At 49.5% G+C, this 18,429-nt stretch overlaps 2 protein-coding genes across 13 annotated transcripts in view; one reads left to right on the top strand and one right to left on the bottom strand.

Moving 5' to 3' along the window:
- The window catches only part of CFAP44 (cilia and flagella associated protein 44), a 261,809-nt gene extending 255,033 nt beyond the window's left edge, over positions 1–6,776 (top strand). Inside the window, exon 35 of one of the 2 annotated variants that reach the window (XM_049876494.1) lies at positions 452–6,776. In XM_049876494.1, coding sequence (XP_049732451.1) covers positions 452–619 — 168 coding nt within the window. In that variant the 3' untranslated portion in view covers positions 620–6,776. The remainder of the gene's footprint in view (positions 1–451) is intronic. The other variant, XM_049876485.1, reaches the window with a different exon arrangement.
- The window catches only part of BOC (BOC cell adhesion associated, oncogene regulated), a 92,377-nt gene continuing 80,651 nt past the window's right edge, over positions 6,704–18,429 (bottom strand). For 6 of the 11 annotated variants that reach the window (XM_049876536.1, XM_049876526.1, XM_049876552.1 and 3 more), the window contains 12 exons: positions 15,577–15,739; positions 15,089–15,199; positions 14,461–14,667; positions 13,925–14,106; positions 13,168–13,273; positions 12,741–12,863; positions 11,668–11,823; positions 10,579–10,800; positions 9,694–9,929; positions 9,445–9,521; positions 8,595–8,761; positions 6,707–7,474 (listed from right to left, as the gene is read on the bottom strand). In XM_049876536.1, the coding sequence (XP_049732493.1) occupies positions 7,296–7,474; positions 8,595–8,761; positions 9,445–9,521; positions 9,694–9,929; positions 10,579–10,800; positions 11,668–11,823; positions 12,741–12,863; positions 13,168–13,273; positions 13,925–14,106; positions 14,461–14,667; positions 15,089–15,199; positions 15,577–15,739 (1,929 nt within the window). In that variant the 3' untranslated portion in view covers positions 6,707–7,295. Of the gene's footprint in view, positions 7,475–8,594; positions 8,762–9,444; positions 9,522–9,693; positions 9,930–10,578; positions 10,801–11,667; positions 11,824–12,740; positions 12,864–13,167; positions 13,274–13,924; positions 14,107–14,460; positions 14,668–15,088; positions 15,200–15,576; positions 15,740–18,429 lie in introns of all 11 variants that reach the window. The other 5 variants (XM_049876577.1, XM_049876586.1, XM_049876569.1 and 2 more) reach the window with 5 other exon arrangements.

Here is an 18,429-nt window from a genome sequence, read left to right as displayed (position 1 = left end):
CTGTCTCTTCCTGAGGCAGGCGCATCCCGAATGCTACCACCAGCCCTGCCATAATCGTGCCAGGGGATCGCGCCTGAGGGGCGCCAGTTCCCACTTCATCCGTCAGGTCCGGCAACTCCTCGCTGCTTCTGAACCGTCTCTCCCCCCGCCCCCCCCCCCCGCTGCCCAGTCTGATTTCTTAACTTTGCTTTTGATGTTCAGGACTCCTAGCTTGTCATACATATTATCAGTTCACTTATTTTTTCGGGTCTTTGTTGTAAGAGGGATCACTGGAAGCGTGTGACTACCTCGCCATCTTGGCCCCACCTCCCAACAACCTCCACAGGGGAATTTAAGGTCCCTCAAATTAAGGAGCCATGTGAGGCAGGTACTCCTAACAGATATGTAAGGTTGACATTTTTCTCCTTCCAAAAGATGCTTAAAGCAGGGAGGTGTTGTTTTCTTTCAACAGGGCAATGCCTTCCAGGGCCCTCGGAAAGCGGATATTGTGGCAAAAGAGAAGGTCACTGAGTTGATCCAAGTCCAGGCGGAAAGGATTTTAGCCTTGAAGGAAGAGATTGGTCTTTTGCGTAAAAAAGGAGGTCTCATCCTCCCACCCATTCATCTTCCACAAGAATGAAACAAAGCCCGGGACCTCTAAGTTTGCTTTTTCCTCAAATCTGTCTGATATTTTGCTGAGATACATAATTCACTAGAAGCTCTGTTTCCTTGACGCCTGCAGCAGTCTTATTATTTTTAAATGAACTTATCTCAAGTTCTAAAACCAGATTCGGTCCTGTAGTTTTAATAATTTTCCCCCAATTTGGCTCTCTTAGAAATGACTACAGCACGCAACATCTACTTATCATTGAACAGAGCCACTGTAGGTATGTTCGGGATCTACTCGATGAAATATAAAGTCTCAGAAAACTAGATGTCAAAATGTAGAAAACATCTGTAATATATTCTGCTTTAGGAAAGTTCATTTTTCAGTTATCTAAATTTTTAGCCATTGGCATGAAAAACTGTCATTCAGCAATCCATGAAAAAGGTTCCTTTTCAAGTGTTCAATCCTTGGAAAATAAACTTTGATGTATTTAAATATTCTCTGAGAAGACACAAGAGGAGAAAAAAGGGAAACTTTTATGCCACAGTGTCTTAAAACAAGGAATGCAAATCTGAGTTTTGACATTGTTGGTTTTATAAAGCTGTCATTTGAGGGCTCGGGATTCAGGACACGTAGACAAGCATAGCAGAGTAGTTTGCTTTCGCTGGCCTTGGATTGGCAGAAAGCAGGAAAATAACCAGCTTCCTGAATCACACGGAGTTTTAGCAAACTCTCCACTGAGGCATTTGCTGGGTCAGATATAGTTAGACCAGGAAGCAATGAAATAGATTTGTACAACTCAGAGATCACCTGTAGCAATCACTTTTGATTACGCATAACATTTAAAACTAAAAACCAGCTTAAGGTTAATCTTTTGGGATATGTGCTCGTTGAAATCCACGGCTGGAACCATTTGAGAGTGAGCTCACTGACATTTGGACTCCTGTTAGTAATACAAGATTGTTGTGGTCAAGTCAGTTCTGACAGGATAGAACTGCCCCATAGGGTTTCCTAGGCTGTAGTCTTTACAGGAAGGAGCCCTGGTGGCTCAGTGGTTAAAGCACTAGGCCGCTAACCAGAAAGTTGGCGGTTGGAACCCACCAGCTGCTCCAAGGGAGAAAGATGGGGCAGTCTGCTTCTGTAAAGATCACAGCCTTTGAAACCCTATGGGCAGCTCTACCCTGCAGTGGCTGTGAATCAAAACTGACTCGATGGCAACAGGTAATCTTTATGGTAGCAGATCGCCAGGTCTTTTCTCCTGCGGAACTGCTGGGTAGGTTCAACCTGCCGACCTTTCGGTTAGCAGCTGAGTGTTTAACCATTGTACCACCAGGCTCCTTTAGTAATACAAGGTAATACTTCAGAATTCAGAGCTCTCCGGGGCTGTGTTCACAAGTTACTCCGTTGAGGCTGTCTCCAAATACAAGCTGGTCACTGAGAAGAAAAAGTGGTGAAGACAGTATTGGATAAAGTACAAAGCAACTTCTAAATCTGTAGCCTGTGGCTAGTCTGCTGATTTCCCCCCCAAAAATTATAGGCAGGACTTGCTTTCTTTATATGTTAAAATATTCTTGGAGATGGCATTTTAGCCCGTTGTCTAAGATTCTTTCATATTCCTATTTAAGAGGTCAGAACAGTTTACGGGTAGTGCCTGTCACTGTCAATCTCTGAAGTAGCAGCTTCCCTACCGTAGAACATACTCTTAGCACTTTCTCTGCTGTCTATGCTAAACTATATGTGCCTTTCAAGCATTTAAAAAATGTGTGGATCACAGCTCTGAGTGGATTAGTTACTTACTGCTGCCTAAAAATTACCCCAAAACTTAGCCTAAAATAACCAGCCTTATCTCACACAGTTTCAGGGAGGCAGGAATCTGGAGCAGGTGAGCTGGGTCTTTCTGGCCCAGGGTGTCTCAGGAGGCTGCAGTCCAGCTATGAGTTAGGGCCGTAGCCATCCGAAGCTTGACTGGAGCTGGAGGAGCTGCTTCCAGACTCACTCACGTGGCTGTTTGGCAGGAGGTCTCAGTTCCTCACCAGGGAGCGTCTCCAGAGGGCTGCTCACAACATGGCTTCCCCCAGCGTGAGTGGTCCAAGAGTGAGGGAGAGAGCGAGAAAGAGCAACTGAAGCGGAAGCCGGTCTTTTAGTACTTAATCTCAGAGGTGACACACTGTCACTTCTGCCATACTCTATACCAGTCAGTTGCCGTTGAGTTGATTCTGACTCATGGTGCCCCCATGTGTGTCAGAGTAGAACTGCACTCCACAGGGTTTTCAATGACTGACTCTTCGGAAGTAGAGCACCACGCCTTTGTTTTGAGGTGCCTTTGCGTGGATGTGGAGCCCTGGTGGCATAGTGGTTAAGAGCTCTTCTGCTAACCAAAAGGTTGGTAGCTTGAATCTACCAGCTGCTCCTTGGAAAGCCTAGGGGGCAGTTCTTCACTCTCCTTATAGGGCTGCTATGAGTTGGAATGACTTGACAGCAGCGGTTTTTTTTAGTGGGTGGACTTGAAAGGCAGCTGAGCATGTTGACCATTTACATCACAGAGGGATTCCACTCTACACCAACCACGGCATGATGTAGAGGGGAGCCACACAGGCAGTGAACACCAGGAGGTGGCATTCATTGGGGCCATTGTGAGTGAGGGGCTGTCCACAGTTAACAACTGCTGGGATAAAGGGGCTGGTCTCTTAAGACCTTGAGAAGATACTATCCGTTTAGTAGTTTTGAGATCCAGGAGAAGTTACATAATCTTCCTGGGCCTCAGTTTATCATCTGACAAGCGAGGAATTTGGATAACTTCTATGGCTCCTTCTAAGGCTCACTGCAGGAAGAATGAATTTAGAGTCTATGGAAGAGCCCTATCAAGAATTCCACATGTATTTCAACTCACAGTAAAACTACTCAGGACTGTTGTTTTACTACAGATTAAACTAGACTAAATCAGTAGGTAAACCTACATTATTCAGGGCTTCATCTGGCATGACTGGAATTTGACAATAGAGGCAATACTCAGTTGTTTTTATTTTGATTTGGACAAGACATAGAGTTTTAGTTTCTTTTCTACTTGAGCCCAGACATAGTTTTGAATCTGTAATTATGCGTGGGCACCTAAGACTTTGCTTCGTTAAGCTTCATGCAGAATTAAACCACCACGGAGTAGCTCAACAGGAGGTGGGTGGACGCCGCCCTGCTCCTCTGATCAAAACCGTTCTCTGCCTCCCACTGGCAAAAGAAGGCAGTCTCCCCCCAGAGTGAGCGAGCCAAAAAGTGCCAATTGAGCTACTTGTGGATCAACTGTTAGTATAACTTTGCTGTTTTGAGCCCAGGTCGTGGTATCATGGAATCTCAGCGTTAGAAGAGAAAGAAATTGGAGAGTCCAGCTCCTGGGTCACAGCTTCCTGGGGGAAAGGAGCCGCTCAAGGCTTCAGGCAGCTCACCAGCCTGGAGGCCCATCCTTAGAGAGGTCTCTGAGTTATGAGCTAAAGACTGTGCCCCTCACCAGCTTCCACTCACTAGGTCTTACTCTGCCACTTAGTAATTTATAGAGCCTTTTTTGCTGACTGAGGAAACCCTGGTGGTGTAGTGGTTAAGTGCTACGGCTGCTAACCAAGAGGTTGGCAGTTCAAATCCACCAGGCACTCCTTGGAAACTCTATGGGGCAGTTCTACTTGGCCCTATAGGGTCGCTATGAGTTGGAATCAACTCGATGGCAGCGGGTTTGATTTTTTTGGTTGCTGACTGAATCAAAACATTAAAAAGGTATTATTTCTAATGGTAAATTCTAGTATGGGCCAACTTAATCAATTAACCTGGACTTAAAGAAATACAAAATTCAATGAAATAAAAAAATCCACTGTTTGATATTCTGGGCTAAAATTTAAAATCCTAATGCTTTAATATTTCCCCCCTTTCCTGCAGCTGGCTGAGGTAAATATACACATTTTTTTTCATTTGACATGCCTCGGAAGTGCTTTGTCTCTCCCAGGACTTTTTTCTTCTCTCTCTTAAGAGCTAAAATTGTTCAGTGTTTTTACAGCTCCAGTGCCGTGCAAAGAGCAGGTATTTTACATATCACTTCAGTAAAGTTCACCAAAATCCACTTTGACAAACACCTTGGATCATCACGGGGGAAAAAACAAAGGGAGGGGGAAAACGCCAGTGGTCTGGAAGGTGAGTCAAAGCTGAGATCCAAGGGTCTGATTAACAATGCCAAGGCTGAGGACCTTCGCCTGTTGTGCTCCTGACAGGGACGTCTAGGTGCTCCGTTGTCTGAGGTCGCGACTTCTTGTTTCTTCTCTTCTTCGCCTCACTTCTCCTTTTCTCTCATTTCCACGTGCCTCACACTCCTTCATTTTATGTTTAAAAATATTTTTATATTTTTTAAACTTTTATCGTGCATTAAGTGCAAGTTTACAAATGAAGTCGGTCTCTCATATGAAAGTTTATATATACCTTGCTATATACTCCTAGTTGCTCTCCCCCTACTGAGACACCATACTCCTTCCCTCCACCGTGTATTCAGCCAGCTTCTGTCCCCCTCTGCCCTCTCATCTCCTCTCCAGACAGGAGCTGCCCACATAGTTTCATGTGTCTACTTGAGCCAAGAATCTCACTCCTCACCAGTATCATTTTCTATCTTATAGTCCAGTCCAATCCCTGTCTGAAGAGTTGGCTTTGGGAATGGCTTCTGTCCTGGGCTAACAAGGTCTGGGGACCATGACCTCCAAGGTCCTTCTAGTCTCAGACCAATAAGTCTGGCCTTTTTACGAGAATTTGGGGTCTGCATCCCACTGCTCTCCTGCTCCCTCAGGGGTTCTCTGTTGTGTTCTCTGTCACGGCAGTCATCGGTTGTAGCTGGGCACCATCTAGCTCTTCTGGTCTCAGGATGATGTAGTCTCTGGTTTATGTGGCCTTTCTGTCTCTTGGGTTCGTAATTACCTTGTGACCTTGGTGTTCTTCATTCTCCTTTGATCCAGGTGGGTTGAGACCAATTGATGCATCTTAGATGGGCTCTTGCTAGCGTTTAAGACCTCAGACACCACTCTGCAAAGTGGGATGCGGAATGTTTTCTTAAAAGATTTTATTACGCCAGTTGACTTAGATGTCCCCTGAAACCATGGTCCCCAGACCCCTGCCCCTGCTATGCTGGCCTTCAGAGCATTCAGTTTATTCAGGAAACTTCTTTGGTTTTTGTTTAGTCGAGTTGTGTTGACCTCTCCTGTGTTGTGTGTTATCTTTCCCTTCACCTAAAATAGTTATCTACTAACTAGTGAAAACCCCTCTCCCTCCCTCCCTCCCCACTCTCATAACCATCAAAGACTTAAAAAAAATTTTTTTAAATACTGCTTTTCTGAAAATCGTGTTGCGTTTCACTGAGTTCTTGCTCTATTTAGCTGTTTGACGGGAAAAGGATGCAGAAATCTGGGCAAGAGCGGATGCTGTGTTTCTTCCGGCCATCAGAGGGCGCACTTGTCCTAGCCTGACACCCTGGGGTCCCCCGGCTCTTGTGTATCAAATTCCTCCTGGTGAGAGTAGGAAGCCGAGCCTGGCAGGGGTCTGAGAAGAATACGCGTCCCAAGTGGCATTTCATCCACAGCTGAGCTTTGCTGAAATCCATAAAGTGCTCAGTGTCCTAGGTCTTTCATTGCAAGTTTCAGTCTCCATCCAATTCCATTCCCCACAGATAAAGGTTTTAAAATTTTGATTTAAAAAAAACAAAAAAATCTATGGTTGATTCTTGGGTGGGACAACAAAATGTGAATCTTAAACAGCTAGTGAGCCAACCCCTCTAGCAGTGCTAGTGAACCTTTGAATGAAAGGAAATGAATTTTATCAGGCACCGGCAGCACTTCACTGAACGGTACTTGGAAGAAAACTGCTCTTCAACACACAGGGCTGCGGCCCCCTAAGGAGAGTGGGTGTCACCTCTGCAGCCTGCACAGAGCCGCCGCCTGGGAGCGGGCAGTTACTGCTGCCTTCTGCCTTAATACAAACAGAAGCGACACTCAGGATTTAAAAAGACCAGAGATTAGGAACATCTGCTGCCTGTCCCGATCCCGCCCCCCACCCCGCCGCCTTGATGGATCTGAAAATGTCCCAAACGGGTGTTCTCTTCAAATTCTCACACACCAAATTCTAACGTCTAAAGAAAACGCTGACTCATACATGACTAAGTTGGAAATTCCGGGGAAGACTAAACATTTATTTAGAAGTTAGAGTGTTTGTTTTTACAGAGATATGTTGCCGCAGCTGATTGATTCTGGGCGCTTTGTTAATACTTAACAGTACTGTGCGCGTTGCAGTCTGCCCTCCCAGGCTGCTCAGAAAAGGCCTGCTCTAGTGCCCCGTCCTTCCAGCCGGCGCCTGTGCGCCGGCCCTCCGTGAGGCGGCTCACCTGGCGTTTCCTCTGGTCGGCGTGGACAGGTGAACAGCCGGCTGGGGAGGTCCTAAGGGGAGGCTGCTCTCCAGGGTCTGTGTTCTGGCCCGTCAGCCTCAGGCCTTCCCTGTCGGCCTTTTACATGGAGGCTTCTGGGCTCTCCCTCTCAGACCTCAAGGGGTAGGAATCCCCATGTCTCTCCAGAATCATAAAGACACATATACATTTATTTACAAGTGCATAAATATATAAATATGGCTATGATAGAAAAATAAATACCAATTTTCTCTGTCTTAAAAAAAAACATACAGTCTTTCTGGGGGCTGGATCTGTCTAAATTGTGGGGGGCGGTGTTTCAAAAGACACACGGCCAGTGGGGAGCCGCACCCCAGGCTCCCGCCCTAGGTAGGCCCCCGTGGGGTGCCGGGGGCACCAGTCTCTTCCACCCACTCGGCAGGAGTCAGGACGGTCCACCTCTTCCACTGGTATGAGGCCCAGGCAGCACGGGGGACCTGCAGCGAGAAGAGGCAGGAACCGTCAGAGTCACTGCGAGGAGGAAGCAACAGCCAGTGGTACTGTCAGGTAAACTTCTGTGCTGGGAGCTGGTTACACTGGCCCTAAAGGAGACAAACCTACAACTGTGACAGGGATGGTCCTGCTCCCTCCACGGTGGGCAGGGCTGTCTGTCACCGCCATTTCTTGCTCAGGTGTGGCATGCCCCCTGAGCACTGCAGTGGTGGACCGCAGAGACCCTCGGCCCAGCCAGCACTGCCAGGGCAGGTGAGGTCTGCCGAGCGTGTGAACATGGAGGAAAGCCCTACTCTTGTCCATATTTGGGCTGCTTCTCGCCCTGTTGGGATGGCTTCTGGCTGTGATCACCCCACTCACAATCCATTGCCCCCAGATCAAGGTGGTCCAGTTTTAACGATGCTGTGTTTGGCTCCCTTTAGAATTTAACCTCCCAGAGGCGGCGTCCAGGATCTGCATCTGAGCTGACAGTTATACCATGAAGGCTAGGAAGCATGAGCAGCCCCGTGAGCCAGCCTGTGCCTGGACCAAGCAGCCCCTGATTTCCAAGAGACAGGCACAAAGGAAGACAGCGGGGGGTGGGGGTGGCGCATGGCCTCGAGCCCTTTGGAGAGAAAGTTCTGTGGAAGCACAAAGAGTTACTATGATGGGGTTTGTAAGAACCTGGCTCCTTAATAACTGACACAACCTTATTCCTTAATTAAGAGACAAGACCCAACAAAGCAAGGTATTTTGGAGCGATTAGAGGACGCCTCTTAGTGGGATGGGAGGCAGGAGAAATTTGTCAGTGGCCTTCAAGTGCAGAGACCAAAAGGGCTGCTTCTCTCTCTGAAATGGATAAGTTGTTTTTCTCAGTTTTGGGGGACCACAGCTTGCAGTGTTGGAGCGGCACCCACCTGGTACATCCTGCCCATCTGCTGGGCCTTCAGCGGTGAAGCCAAGTGGCTGTCCACCCTTCACTGCCCTGCTCATTCCATATCAGAGCTGTGGACGGCTCCTTATCCATCACCACCTTTGAGGCCTGCTGTCTCCCCACCTCCACATCACACTGGGTCATGGGAGCTCTCCCACAGCCTCCCCAGCCTATCAGTCTCCACCACCGACCTGAGTGAGACGGAGGGTCCCACGCTGCCTCCACCCCAGGGCTCTCAGTGGCAGCAGGCTGCTGCTGGAGGTGGCAGCAGTCCCGGTGGGGCTGGAGCAGCTGGAGAGCTGAGTCATCGGGCAGCGTGTACAGGAGCGAGCCCTCGTCCGGGCTTGGCGTGGGAGTCCTGCAGTGCAGGAGACCGGAAGGGAAGGTGAGGTGGGGCAGAGCGGGCTGGACCCTGTCCAGAAGGTACCAGAGCCAGTCAGGGGGGCTGAGATGGGGACTGCACCCCTTTGAACATCAGTAGGCAGGCCACCATCACGTCCACTGGTAACTCCTGTCCATTTCCATCTGATTCCATGCAAGTCCTAAGTGTGTGGAGGACATGAAGTCCAGGCCCAGGGGCCTACGGGCCAAGTCGGCTGCATGTGGGTGCATCTGGCCTGCCAGGGGAGGGAAGGATCCGGAGAAGCCAGCACATGCCTCAGAGCAGAAGGGCAAGGTAACTGCAAACACAGCAACCACCTGTTAGGGTAACGGCCCTGTGGAGCAGGGTTGTCAGATTTGGGGAGTCCTGGTGGTGCAGTGGTTAAGAGCTCTGCTGTTAACCAAAAGGTCAGCAGTTCACATCTACCAGCTGCCCCTTGGAAACGCAATAGGGCAGTTCTACTCTGTCCTATAGGGTTGCTAAGAGTCAGAATTGACTCGAAGGCAATGGGTTTGGTTTTTAGAGTTTGGTCTTCATGGTTTTGAAGAGAAGCACTAGCGTTTGGCTTCCAGTGGCTGAAGCTGGATTTGGGGCACCAAAGAGAAAGCTAGGCTCTGGGGCTCTGGAGTAAAAGGCAGAAAGAGGAAGGGGCTGGTTACCTGGTGAGCTGGTGACTCTGGGGGTCATGTCCGTTTCCAGGAATGGTCTGCCTCAGCAGGCTGTTGGTGTCATCCTGCTGCTCAAAAGTAAAATTAATGAAACAGTCACTTCAGGGAGTCCAGGTTCACTGTTCAACTGGATGAGCTCACTCCTAACTAAAGAAAGCTTGGCTCCAAAGCCCAGGGTGAGAGGCTGGAAGGGAGGAGGCCCCAGGCGGCAGCCTGCCCACACACCCAGGAGTACGTTACCTGCTGAAGCTCCCCTGGGCAGTGTGGCTGAGGTTCCAGGCCTGGGTAGCCCATTGCAGCCGCAGGGCAGCCCCTATTCACACGTACCCTGTTGGCACAGGCCCGTCCATTGATGCCGCTGAGGTAGGGCTGCCCACTGTCTCGGTGCCCTGGGAGTCCTCCCAGTGGCACCATGGTATATTGGCAGGAGGAAGACAGAAGGGCGCTTCGAGGAAAACCCAGGTCTGCAGTATGTTCTAGAAAAACAGGAGGACCGAGGTATGGTTAGACCAAGGAGGTGGCGGGGGCAGCTTGAAAAAGCCCCAACCACACAGGCTCAAATGAGGCAAGCAAGGAGGCAACACTGGGGAAGGGATAAAGAACATTCTCTCTTGGAATAGTCCTTCTGTCACTCCTTCCTCCTAACATGTAGACTTTTTTGTTGATGGCAGCGGGTAGAAGGGTGAGGGGAGACGTAAGGACAAGAGTCTGGGGGAAGGAGGTGCCGAGCAAACAGAGGGAGCAATATTTAGATGAAGCAAGCTGACCAGAGGCACCGCCATTTGAAGCAAAAATTCAGGGATAGAAGATTAATCCACCATAAAGGGGAAGGCTGAGAGCAGACCCACAACCAGAGAAGAAGCAGGAAACAGAGGAAGTAGGAACGTGAGGTCAGCAAAGCAGCTTCAGACGTTGAGATGAGACCATGAAACACTGTGCTCCAGAGGTACAGAGAGGATGAGCCTATGCAGAGGGACGGCTGGTCCTGGAGTATTCTCTGACTCCCTCAGGGACTCTGGGGACCGAGGAGCTTGAGCCCCGCAGAGCATGGCAAGCTGACCTCTCCTAGGGGTGTTGGCCTCCTAGGTTGGCTCCCCTTTGTGCTGACGAGGGTCACTCACTCACTTTGCTTAGACCAGGCCCTCCACAAGCAGAAGGGGATGAAGGCAACGATGATGAGGACGACTGAGCCCAGGACGATGCCAACAATCAGATAGGGCAGGTCACTGGAGCGTGCCACCATGGCCCCGGTGCCCATGGGCCGCTCTAGGGTCTCAGGGGGTGGTGGTTGCGCTGGGGCCAGTGTTGGGGGCGGGAGATGACCAGGCTGACCAGGAGACTTGCGAGCTATAATTGGGGATAAAACTCACGTCAGCATCTATTTCTTTAACATTTCCTTCACAACAAATGGGAAAAATACCCGTATTCCATGGATGTGGGAAATGGGGTCACGCTCACAAGATAGGGCCTCAAAGCCCCTTATTAGAATGGTGTCTACACTCGGCATGAAATCTGTGCCTCATGTGAAATCTGGTACTGCTGAGGGGGCAGAGCCTTATACACCCATTCCTCACTTATCCACATGGTTAGCTTCCAAAGATCAGGTCATTGTGGGAAAATCGGTGTCATGAAAGGATGGAGGGTTTTCTGTTTTCAGAATATCCATTTGTCTGACTTTTTAATTTAGAAAACATGATCATAGAAATACTGACAGCTATGATTTACTGATGTGCTCATCAGGGTGATGAGTCCAGCTAGGGATTGTTCCTCTGGGGAGGAGGAGGCTTGGAGGAGGCAAAGCTGGGTAACGCGGGGCTGTGTGACTGGAGGGCCCACACACGGCTTAGCCACTTCACCTTCCTCCTGTGCTGGGTCACAGCTCCCCTCTCGCAGGGCTCCACTCCCACCCCTGCAAGCCCTGAGTTCACAGTCCTGGAGCCTGCCCTGCCCTCTGGGCCTGGCCAGTCACCGAGGCTCAGGGCTTCCTGCCAGAGTGCTGGGAGATTGGCCGTGCACCCAGCCCCACTGGGGGGAGGCTTCGGGCCCAGTTCAGCTCACTTTAAGATGTCATTAAACTTGCACACGTTTCTACCAAACACCCTCTCCAATGCCTCTCTCTTTCCTCCCTTCCCACCCCACAGCAATTTTGTGGGGCCTCAGGCCATATAGGAGTCGGGAACCCAGAACAGGTAGGTGCATTGGCTGGGTGTCTACCTGGAGGCTGCTTGCCATGGAGGAGGCTGGCCCCGTGTGGCAGCTGGATGCGGTGCCCCCAGAAGGCTTGGCACAGTGCAGCCCAGCTTCCCGGAGGTGGCTCAGAGACACCCTCCTCCAGAGAGGGTCGTTCCACAGCCATTGGCACCATGCCTGCTGCCTCATTAATGTGCAAAATAGTCAGATAGTAGATTTTTTACTATTGTAGTAAATGCAGATTGTTGGATAGATAGTTGATAAATGATTTGAATCTCCTGGGGATCTTAGAAAAATGTAGATTCCAATTCAGTATATATATGTATAGATTCTGATTCAGTATATCTGGGGACAGAAATGCAAGTTCTCAGCAGGGGTTTGAACCCGAATGAACTGGTTTGAACCCCTGGAATTAACCAACAATCTAAGTACTAAGTTTTATTGTAGGAGTAAGGTACTTATAGACAGTTCACAACTGAGAATGGGCTCTATTCCATGAATTCATGTACAAGTTAACACCCAAGTCTCCTTGTAGCTCTGCTAGCCTCCTTGCACCATCAGGATGGTGACCTGTTGTTGTTTAGTTGTTGTCGATTCCAACTCAGAACAACCCTATGGGCACACCAGAACTGCCCCACAGGGTTTTCCAGGCTGTAATCTTTATGGGAGCAGATCAGCAGGTCTTTTCTCCCATGGAGCGGCTGGTGGGTTCAAGCCGCTGACCTTTCAGTTAGCAGCTAAGCACTTAACCATGGCACCACTAGGGCTCCTTGATGGTAGCCTAAAACCAAAAACCAAACCGACTGCCACTGAGTCAGTTCTGACTCATAGCGACCCTACAGGACAGAGTAGAACTGCCCCGTAGGGTTTCCAAGGAACAGCTGGTGGATTCGAACTGCTGACCTTTTTTGGTTAGCAGCTGAGCTCTTGTAATATGAGGCACAGGCAAATGAGGAGAAGAGTTAAAAATGACAAAGTATGGGGTTACCCAGAAAGTAAGGAGTCTCCATGGGAAACAGATACCCAGCCTGGCACAGGGAGTAATGACTTTGCCCTAGTTTGCTGGGAACAGCAAGACAAGAGAGCAGAGATGCCACCTTTGGTCTCACAGATCATCACGTTGCTGAATTCGCTCTCGCCTCCTTCGTTGAAGCACTGCATCTTAATGTCATACGAGGTCTCCGGCTGCAGGTGGCTGATGGAGTGCCAGTACCTGTCCCCTGTGAGAGAGCATCACAGGCGGTCAGACTCAGACAAAGGCTCTGTACCTGGTGTGGGGGGCAACGTGGTACCCTTGGAGGAAACGCTCTCAGGCCCCACCCAGGCTCCTGTGGCCCATCATCATGAGAAGGAGGCATGTCAGTTTAAGAACCTGATGGCCCCAAGTGTGTCATGTCTGAGTCAAGGACGTGGGGCACAGATGCTTTCTGTCACCCAGACCCAGGATTTATGTTCACTGGCTTTCTCCAGCCCCCAGACCCCCTGCCAGCAGAGGACACTATGGCACCCCAAAGTGTTTCTTACCTTCCACCATATCCTTCTTGTAGTCACTATCGTTGTCACTGTCTGTGGGTCGATAATAGATATAAAAGCCGTGGATTGGGGTGTTGTTGTTACTTGCTGGAATATACTATAGGGGATGGAGGAGAATTAAGTGACAATGGTACAGAGAAATCATCATCAGAGCAAACCACTGATCTGTGACAATTCCACCCCAGCCTAGAGTCTGAAATGCACAGGAGACCTCTAAAACACACTTCTGAGGATTTGTCTCCATGAGGTTTTCTGAAGAGTGTCATGGAGACCATTCACTGTTTTATTTAGCCTGGGGGGTCCCCAAGCTGTTGGAGACAAGAAACGAATTTCTATTTCACCAAAGACTTAAGTCCCCTCTGAACCTTCCTGAGCATCGTGAGGTTAAAATGGGGCTCTGGACAATGGTGTTGGGATCCCCTGTGGTGGCTGAGGAAGGGCAGAAAGGAGGGCAGCAGAGAGCCTGAACAGAGGACCCAGCTCAGAGGTCTGGCAGGTTATGGCACCAAAACCAACCAAAGACACTGATAGCAGCTCCAGCTAATAGAGCCCTCCCTCCCCCCAACAACTGGCTTTCAGGTGCACTACGTGGGACAGCCCAGCTCCCAGGCACACAGGTGGAGGAACACTTAGGGGGAAGCATCCTGGAAGAAGTGATTCCTTCCCGCCCCTGCTGCCGGCAGCCAGCTGGGCTGCAACACAAACCACCGTGCCACCTTCACATAGCAGCACCCCCAGGTCCGCTTACCATCCACTTGAGCATGATGGTGGTCTCATTGACTGCATCCGTGAAGGTGATGTAGGGGCCTGCCACGGGCCTCTCATACACGCGGCCGCTGTAGCCCGACACCATGTAGGGCCGGGAGGGGGCGCTGGGCTCGCTCTCCCCCAGCATGTTCAGGGCTCGGACTCGGAACTTATAGGAAGTGCCTGGTGAGCAAGAGATGCTCATTGAGCCCAGGGGTGGGAAGCACCTTCTGACTTCCCCAGGTCCATCAAGGCCCAGGACTGGGGGGTTTTTTGGGCAGCCTGTCCCCAAAGGACTCATAAAATCTCCCATCCTCATCCCAAAGGAAAGGGCTCTGGACCCTCTCATGGAGAGGAGAAGAAAAAAGGGACTTGTGGGACTCAGGGAAACACCACAAAGAGGACCCACGTAAGCACCATAGTAGATGGAAGGCAGAGTGGAAGAGGGACCTCCAAAGCTCCCCTCTTCCTCCTCCCCCTCCTCTGAGTGGTCAGTGGAACAGTTGAGGGTCCTGAGGGAGAGGGCCAGGATCCTACCTTTCTCTAGGCCTGTGATCTCCACGGAGAGCCGTGAGGGTGGGATGGCACTGGTGGCCAGAATCCAGTCACCCACTTTCTTCAGCTTCTTGTATTCCACACGGAAGGACTGAATCGGGAACCCTCCATTCCCACGGGGAATCCAGGTCACGTACACTGATGTCTCAGAGGCCATGGAGATGGTGGGCCTGTCTGGGGCTTCTGGGGCTGGGAAAGCCCAGACACAATGAGGAAGGAACCATGAGATGATGGTTATGTTCTGACTGGACTCGGCTGCTCCCATTATCCCCACAGCCCTCCACCCACTGCTGCTTGGACCACCCTGGTGAGTGCCCCCGCAAGGAGGAGCCTTTGAGTTGATATTCCTTCGAGCTACCCTTCTGGGAAGCCAGGGTGTGGCTGGCCAGAGGGTCAGCAGCTCTCTCCAGCAACCCATGTCAGACTCCAGTTTTATTTTTAAAAACTCCAATCTCTACTTTCTCATCATGGTGAACTGGGGAGATCCATGGGACCAGGTTCCTACTAGACCTGCCGCAATGGGGCCTTGGAAGCAGTGGGCCTGGCTTCCAGTTCTTTGACTGTTGCTCACCCCACCCCTGCATCCTACCCCCACTGCCGCCAAGCTTACGGGAGAGGCGGCTGTGGTCCGGCTGGCTGCTACTCTGGGGGCTGGCTCCAGGGTCGTCCCTCTGGATCTGCTGCTCCTTGCTGGCCACAATCTCGGGTTTGGGCCTCCGTCCTGGGAGGAAATAGGTGGAGATCAGCAAGGGAGGGAGTGTCCTTCTTGCCTGAGACTCTGCTGAGGGGTTGGCCAAGGTGGTGCAAACAAGAATAAAGGCCACGGAGCACGCAGTTTCGTTCCCAGCTCATCTGAAAGCCATGGTATTGCTGCTGTGTGAGAGACAGACAAAGGGATGCCGCGAGGCCCCTGGTGACTCTCCTGATGAGAGGCGTGGCCTGAGCCTGGCACACAAACCAAGGGTGGCAGGAGCTGAAAGCAAAGGCAGAGTCCAAGGTGTGTTGCTGGGGCAAGGTGAGCAGGGCTTCCCACCTGGGCCTCAGAGGACTTGCTCAGGCCCATGAAGACCGCAGGCTGGGGGCAATGTGTGACCTCACCAGTTCGGAAGGTGACCATGGCTGTCTGGCCCTCGCCGGCACAGTTGTAAGCGGCCATTTCCACTTCATACAAGCTCCCGGGGTCGAGTCTGCTGAGAGTCAGGCGGTGCTGGCTGGCTGGAATGCCGGAGATGGTCCAGTCATCAGAGGTATTCATCACCTGCTGGAGAAGGTGGCTTGTATAAGGACCAGCATCCCTGCTTGGAGCTACAGGTGGGCTGTGGTTTGCAAGGAAAGCAAAACTGAGCCCAAGAGGACAGGGGTGGGAAGGACAGGAGCAAGCCAGGTGGGGGTCCATGCAGATCTCTGACTGCCTCTCGGGGACACCCATCCTCGCTGTGACAGTAGAACCAGGCTCCCTGATGCCCATTTGATGATCCATCCAAAGAAAACCCAGTGGGGAATGTCAGAAGGCCTGAATGATAGCGCTGAGAACTTCTTCAATGACCTTGTACTTCTGAGACCCTCCATTTTTAACTCCTTCTCCTTGCTCTATTTAAACCAAATACAGTTCCTTCCGTTTTCATCCTAATGAGCCAATGATGAGAACGCTAGTAAAAGTAGCAGCAGCAGCAGCGACCTTTGCTCAGTGCTCACTATGTGCCAGACATGGAGCTGCGTGGTTCCTATGCAATGCCTCATTCTCCTCACGACAGCCCACTTGACAAACAAGCCTGAGGCTTCACAAACGACTGTCGGTAATGAGCCCAAGGCCATGACGCCAGGGAGTGGAGAAACCACAGCTTCACTCTAAACCGCATATTCGTAATCACAGCCTACTCTAGAAAGAAAAAGCATCTGGAAGCCTGGGTTCAAATCCTGGTTGGGTCCTTTATCAGCTTTGCAACTCTGAGCAAGTTCCCTAACCTCTCTGACCCCTAAACTTTTCATTTCTGTTGTTGTTGTGAGTTCTACTGAGTTGGCTCTGACTCATGGCAGCCCCGTGTACAACAGAATGAAACATTCGGTCCTGTGCCACCTTCATGATTGTTGGTATGCTCAAGTCCATTATTGCAGTCATTGTGTATCTTGAGTGCCTTCCAACCTACAGGCTCATCTTCTGGCACTATAATGGATAATTTTCTATTGTGATCCTTTAAAGGGTTTTCGTTAGCTAATTTTTGGAAGTAGATTGCCAGGCCTGTTTTTCCTTGTCTGTCTTAGTCTGAAAGCTCCACTGAAACCTGTTCACCATGGGTGACTCTGCTGGTACACCCACTCCTCACTTACTGACATAGTTGGGTTCCAAAGACCAGGTTGTTATGCAAAAATCAGCATTATGCAAAAGTAGAGGATGACCACACCACATCACAAAATGGAAGATGACTGCATCATTACATAACTGCCAAATTACATCATTACATAACTGCCAAATTACATCATTACATAACTGCCAAGTTACATCATTACATAACTGCCAAATTACATCATTACATAACTGCCAAATTACATCATTACATAACTGCCAAATTACATCATTACACAACTGCCAAATTATATACTACATAACTGCCAAATTACATCACTACATAACTGCCAAGTTACATCGCTACTTAACTGCCAAGTTACATCGCTACATAACTGCCAAATTACATTGCTACATAACTGTCAAATTACATCACTACATAACTGCCAAGTTACATCACTACTTAACTGCCAAGTTACAACTGCCGAATTACGTCACTACATAGCTGCCAAATTACATCATTACATAACTGCCAAGTTACATTGCTACATAACTGCCGAATTACATCACTACATAACTGCCGAATTACATCACCACATAACTGCCGAATTACATCACTACATAGCTGCCAAATTACATCATTACATAACTGCCAAGTTACATCGCTACATAACTGCCAAATTACATTGCTACATAACTGTCAAATTACATCACTACATAACTGCCAAGTTACATCATTACGTAACTGCCAAGTTACATAGCTACATAACTGCCAAATTACATCACTACATAACTGCCAAATTACATCGCTACATAACTGCCGAATTACATCACTACATAACTGCCGAATTACATCACTACATAACTGCAGAATTACATCACTACATAACTGCCGAATTACATCACTACATAACTGCCGAATTACATCACTACATAACTGTCAAGTTACATCGCTACATAACTGCCGAATTACGTCACTACATAACTGCCAAATGGAGAATCATGGCTCAGCCAACGTTGACACATAACTTTAACCATCACAGCCAGCATTACTCTCACCTCACACCTCAGCATTCGTTACTGCCAGACGTATGTTGTTAATGCACAAAAGAGTTGGATAGTACATTTTTTACTATTGTCATAAATGTGAAACATCAGGTAACGAGACAGTCAATAAGTGAGGAGTAGGTGTGTTTGAGGAGACCCTGGTGGCGTAGTGGTTAAGTGCTACGGCTGAGTCGGAATCGACGGCACTGGGTTGGGTAGGTGTATTTGAAATACTGGTGGCATAACTTCCAGCATCACAGCAATATACAAGCTGCCACAGTATGACAAACTGACAGGTGGTGTTTCACTTCTAAACAACAACAACAAAAAAATCCAGTGCCGTCGAGTGGATTCCGACTCATAGCGACCCTATAGGACAGAGTAGAGCTGCCCCATAGAGTTTCCAAGGAGCACCTGGCAGATTCAAACTGCCAAGCCTTTGGTTCGCAGCCATAGCACCTAACCACTACACCACCAGGGTTTCTGTTTCATTTCTAGAACAGGGCAAATAAAACTCTTGAATTATTCTGAAAATTCAATTAGGTGGTACAGGTAAAGTGGCCAGCATTGAACTTGGCACAAAATAGGTTCCCAACAGATAGATGCCTGCCCCCTCTGCT

Source organism: Elephas maximus, chromosome 1, assembly GCF_024166365.1.
Source record: "Elephas maximus indicus isolate mEleMax1 chromosome 1, mEleMax1 primary haplotype, whole genome shotgun sequence".
NCBI classification, from domain to species: domain Eukaryota; kingdom Metazoa; phylum Chordata; class Mammalia; order Proboscidea; family Elephantidae; genus Elephas; species Elephas maximus.
The sequence above is the reverse complement of the archived record's forward strand: the minus strand, read 5'-3'. Positions and strand labels throughout refer to the sequence as shown.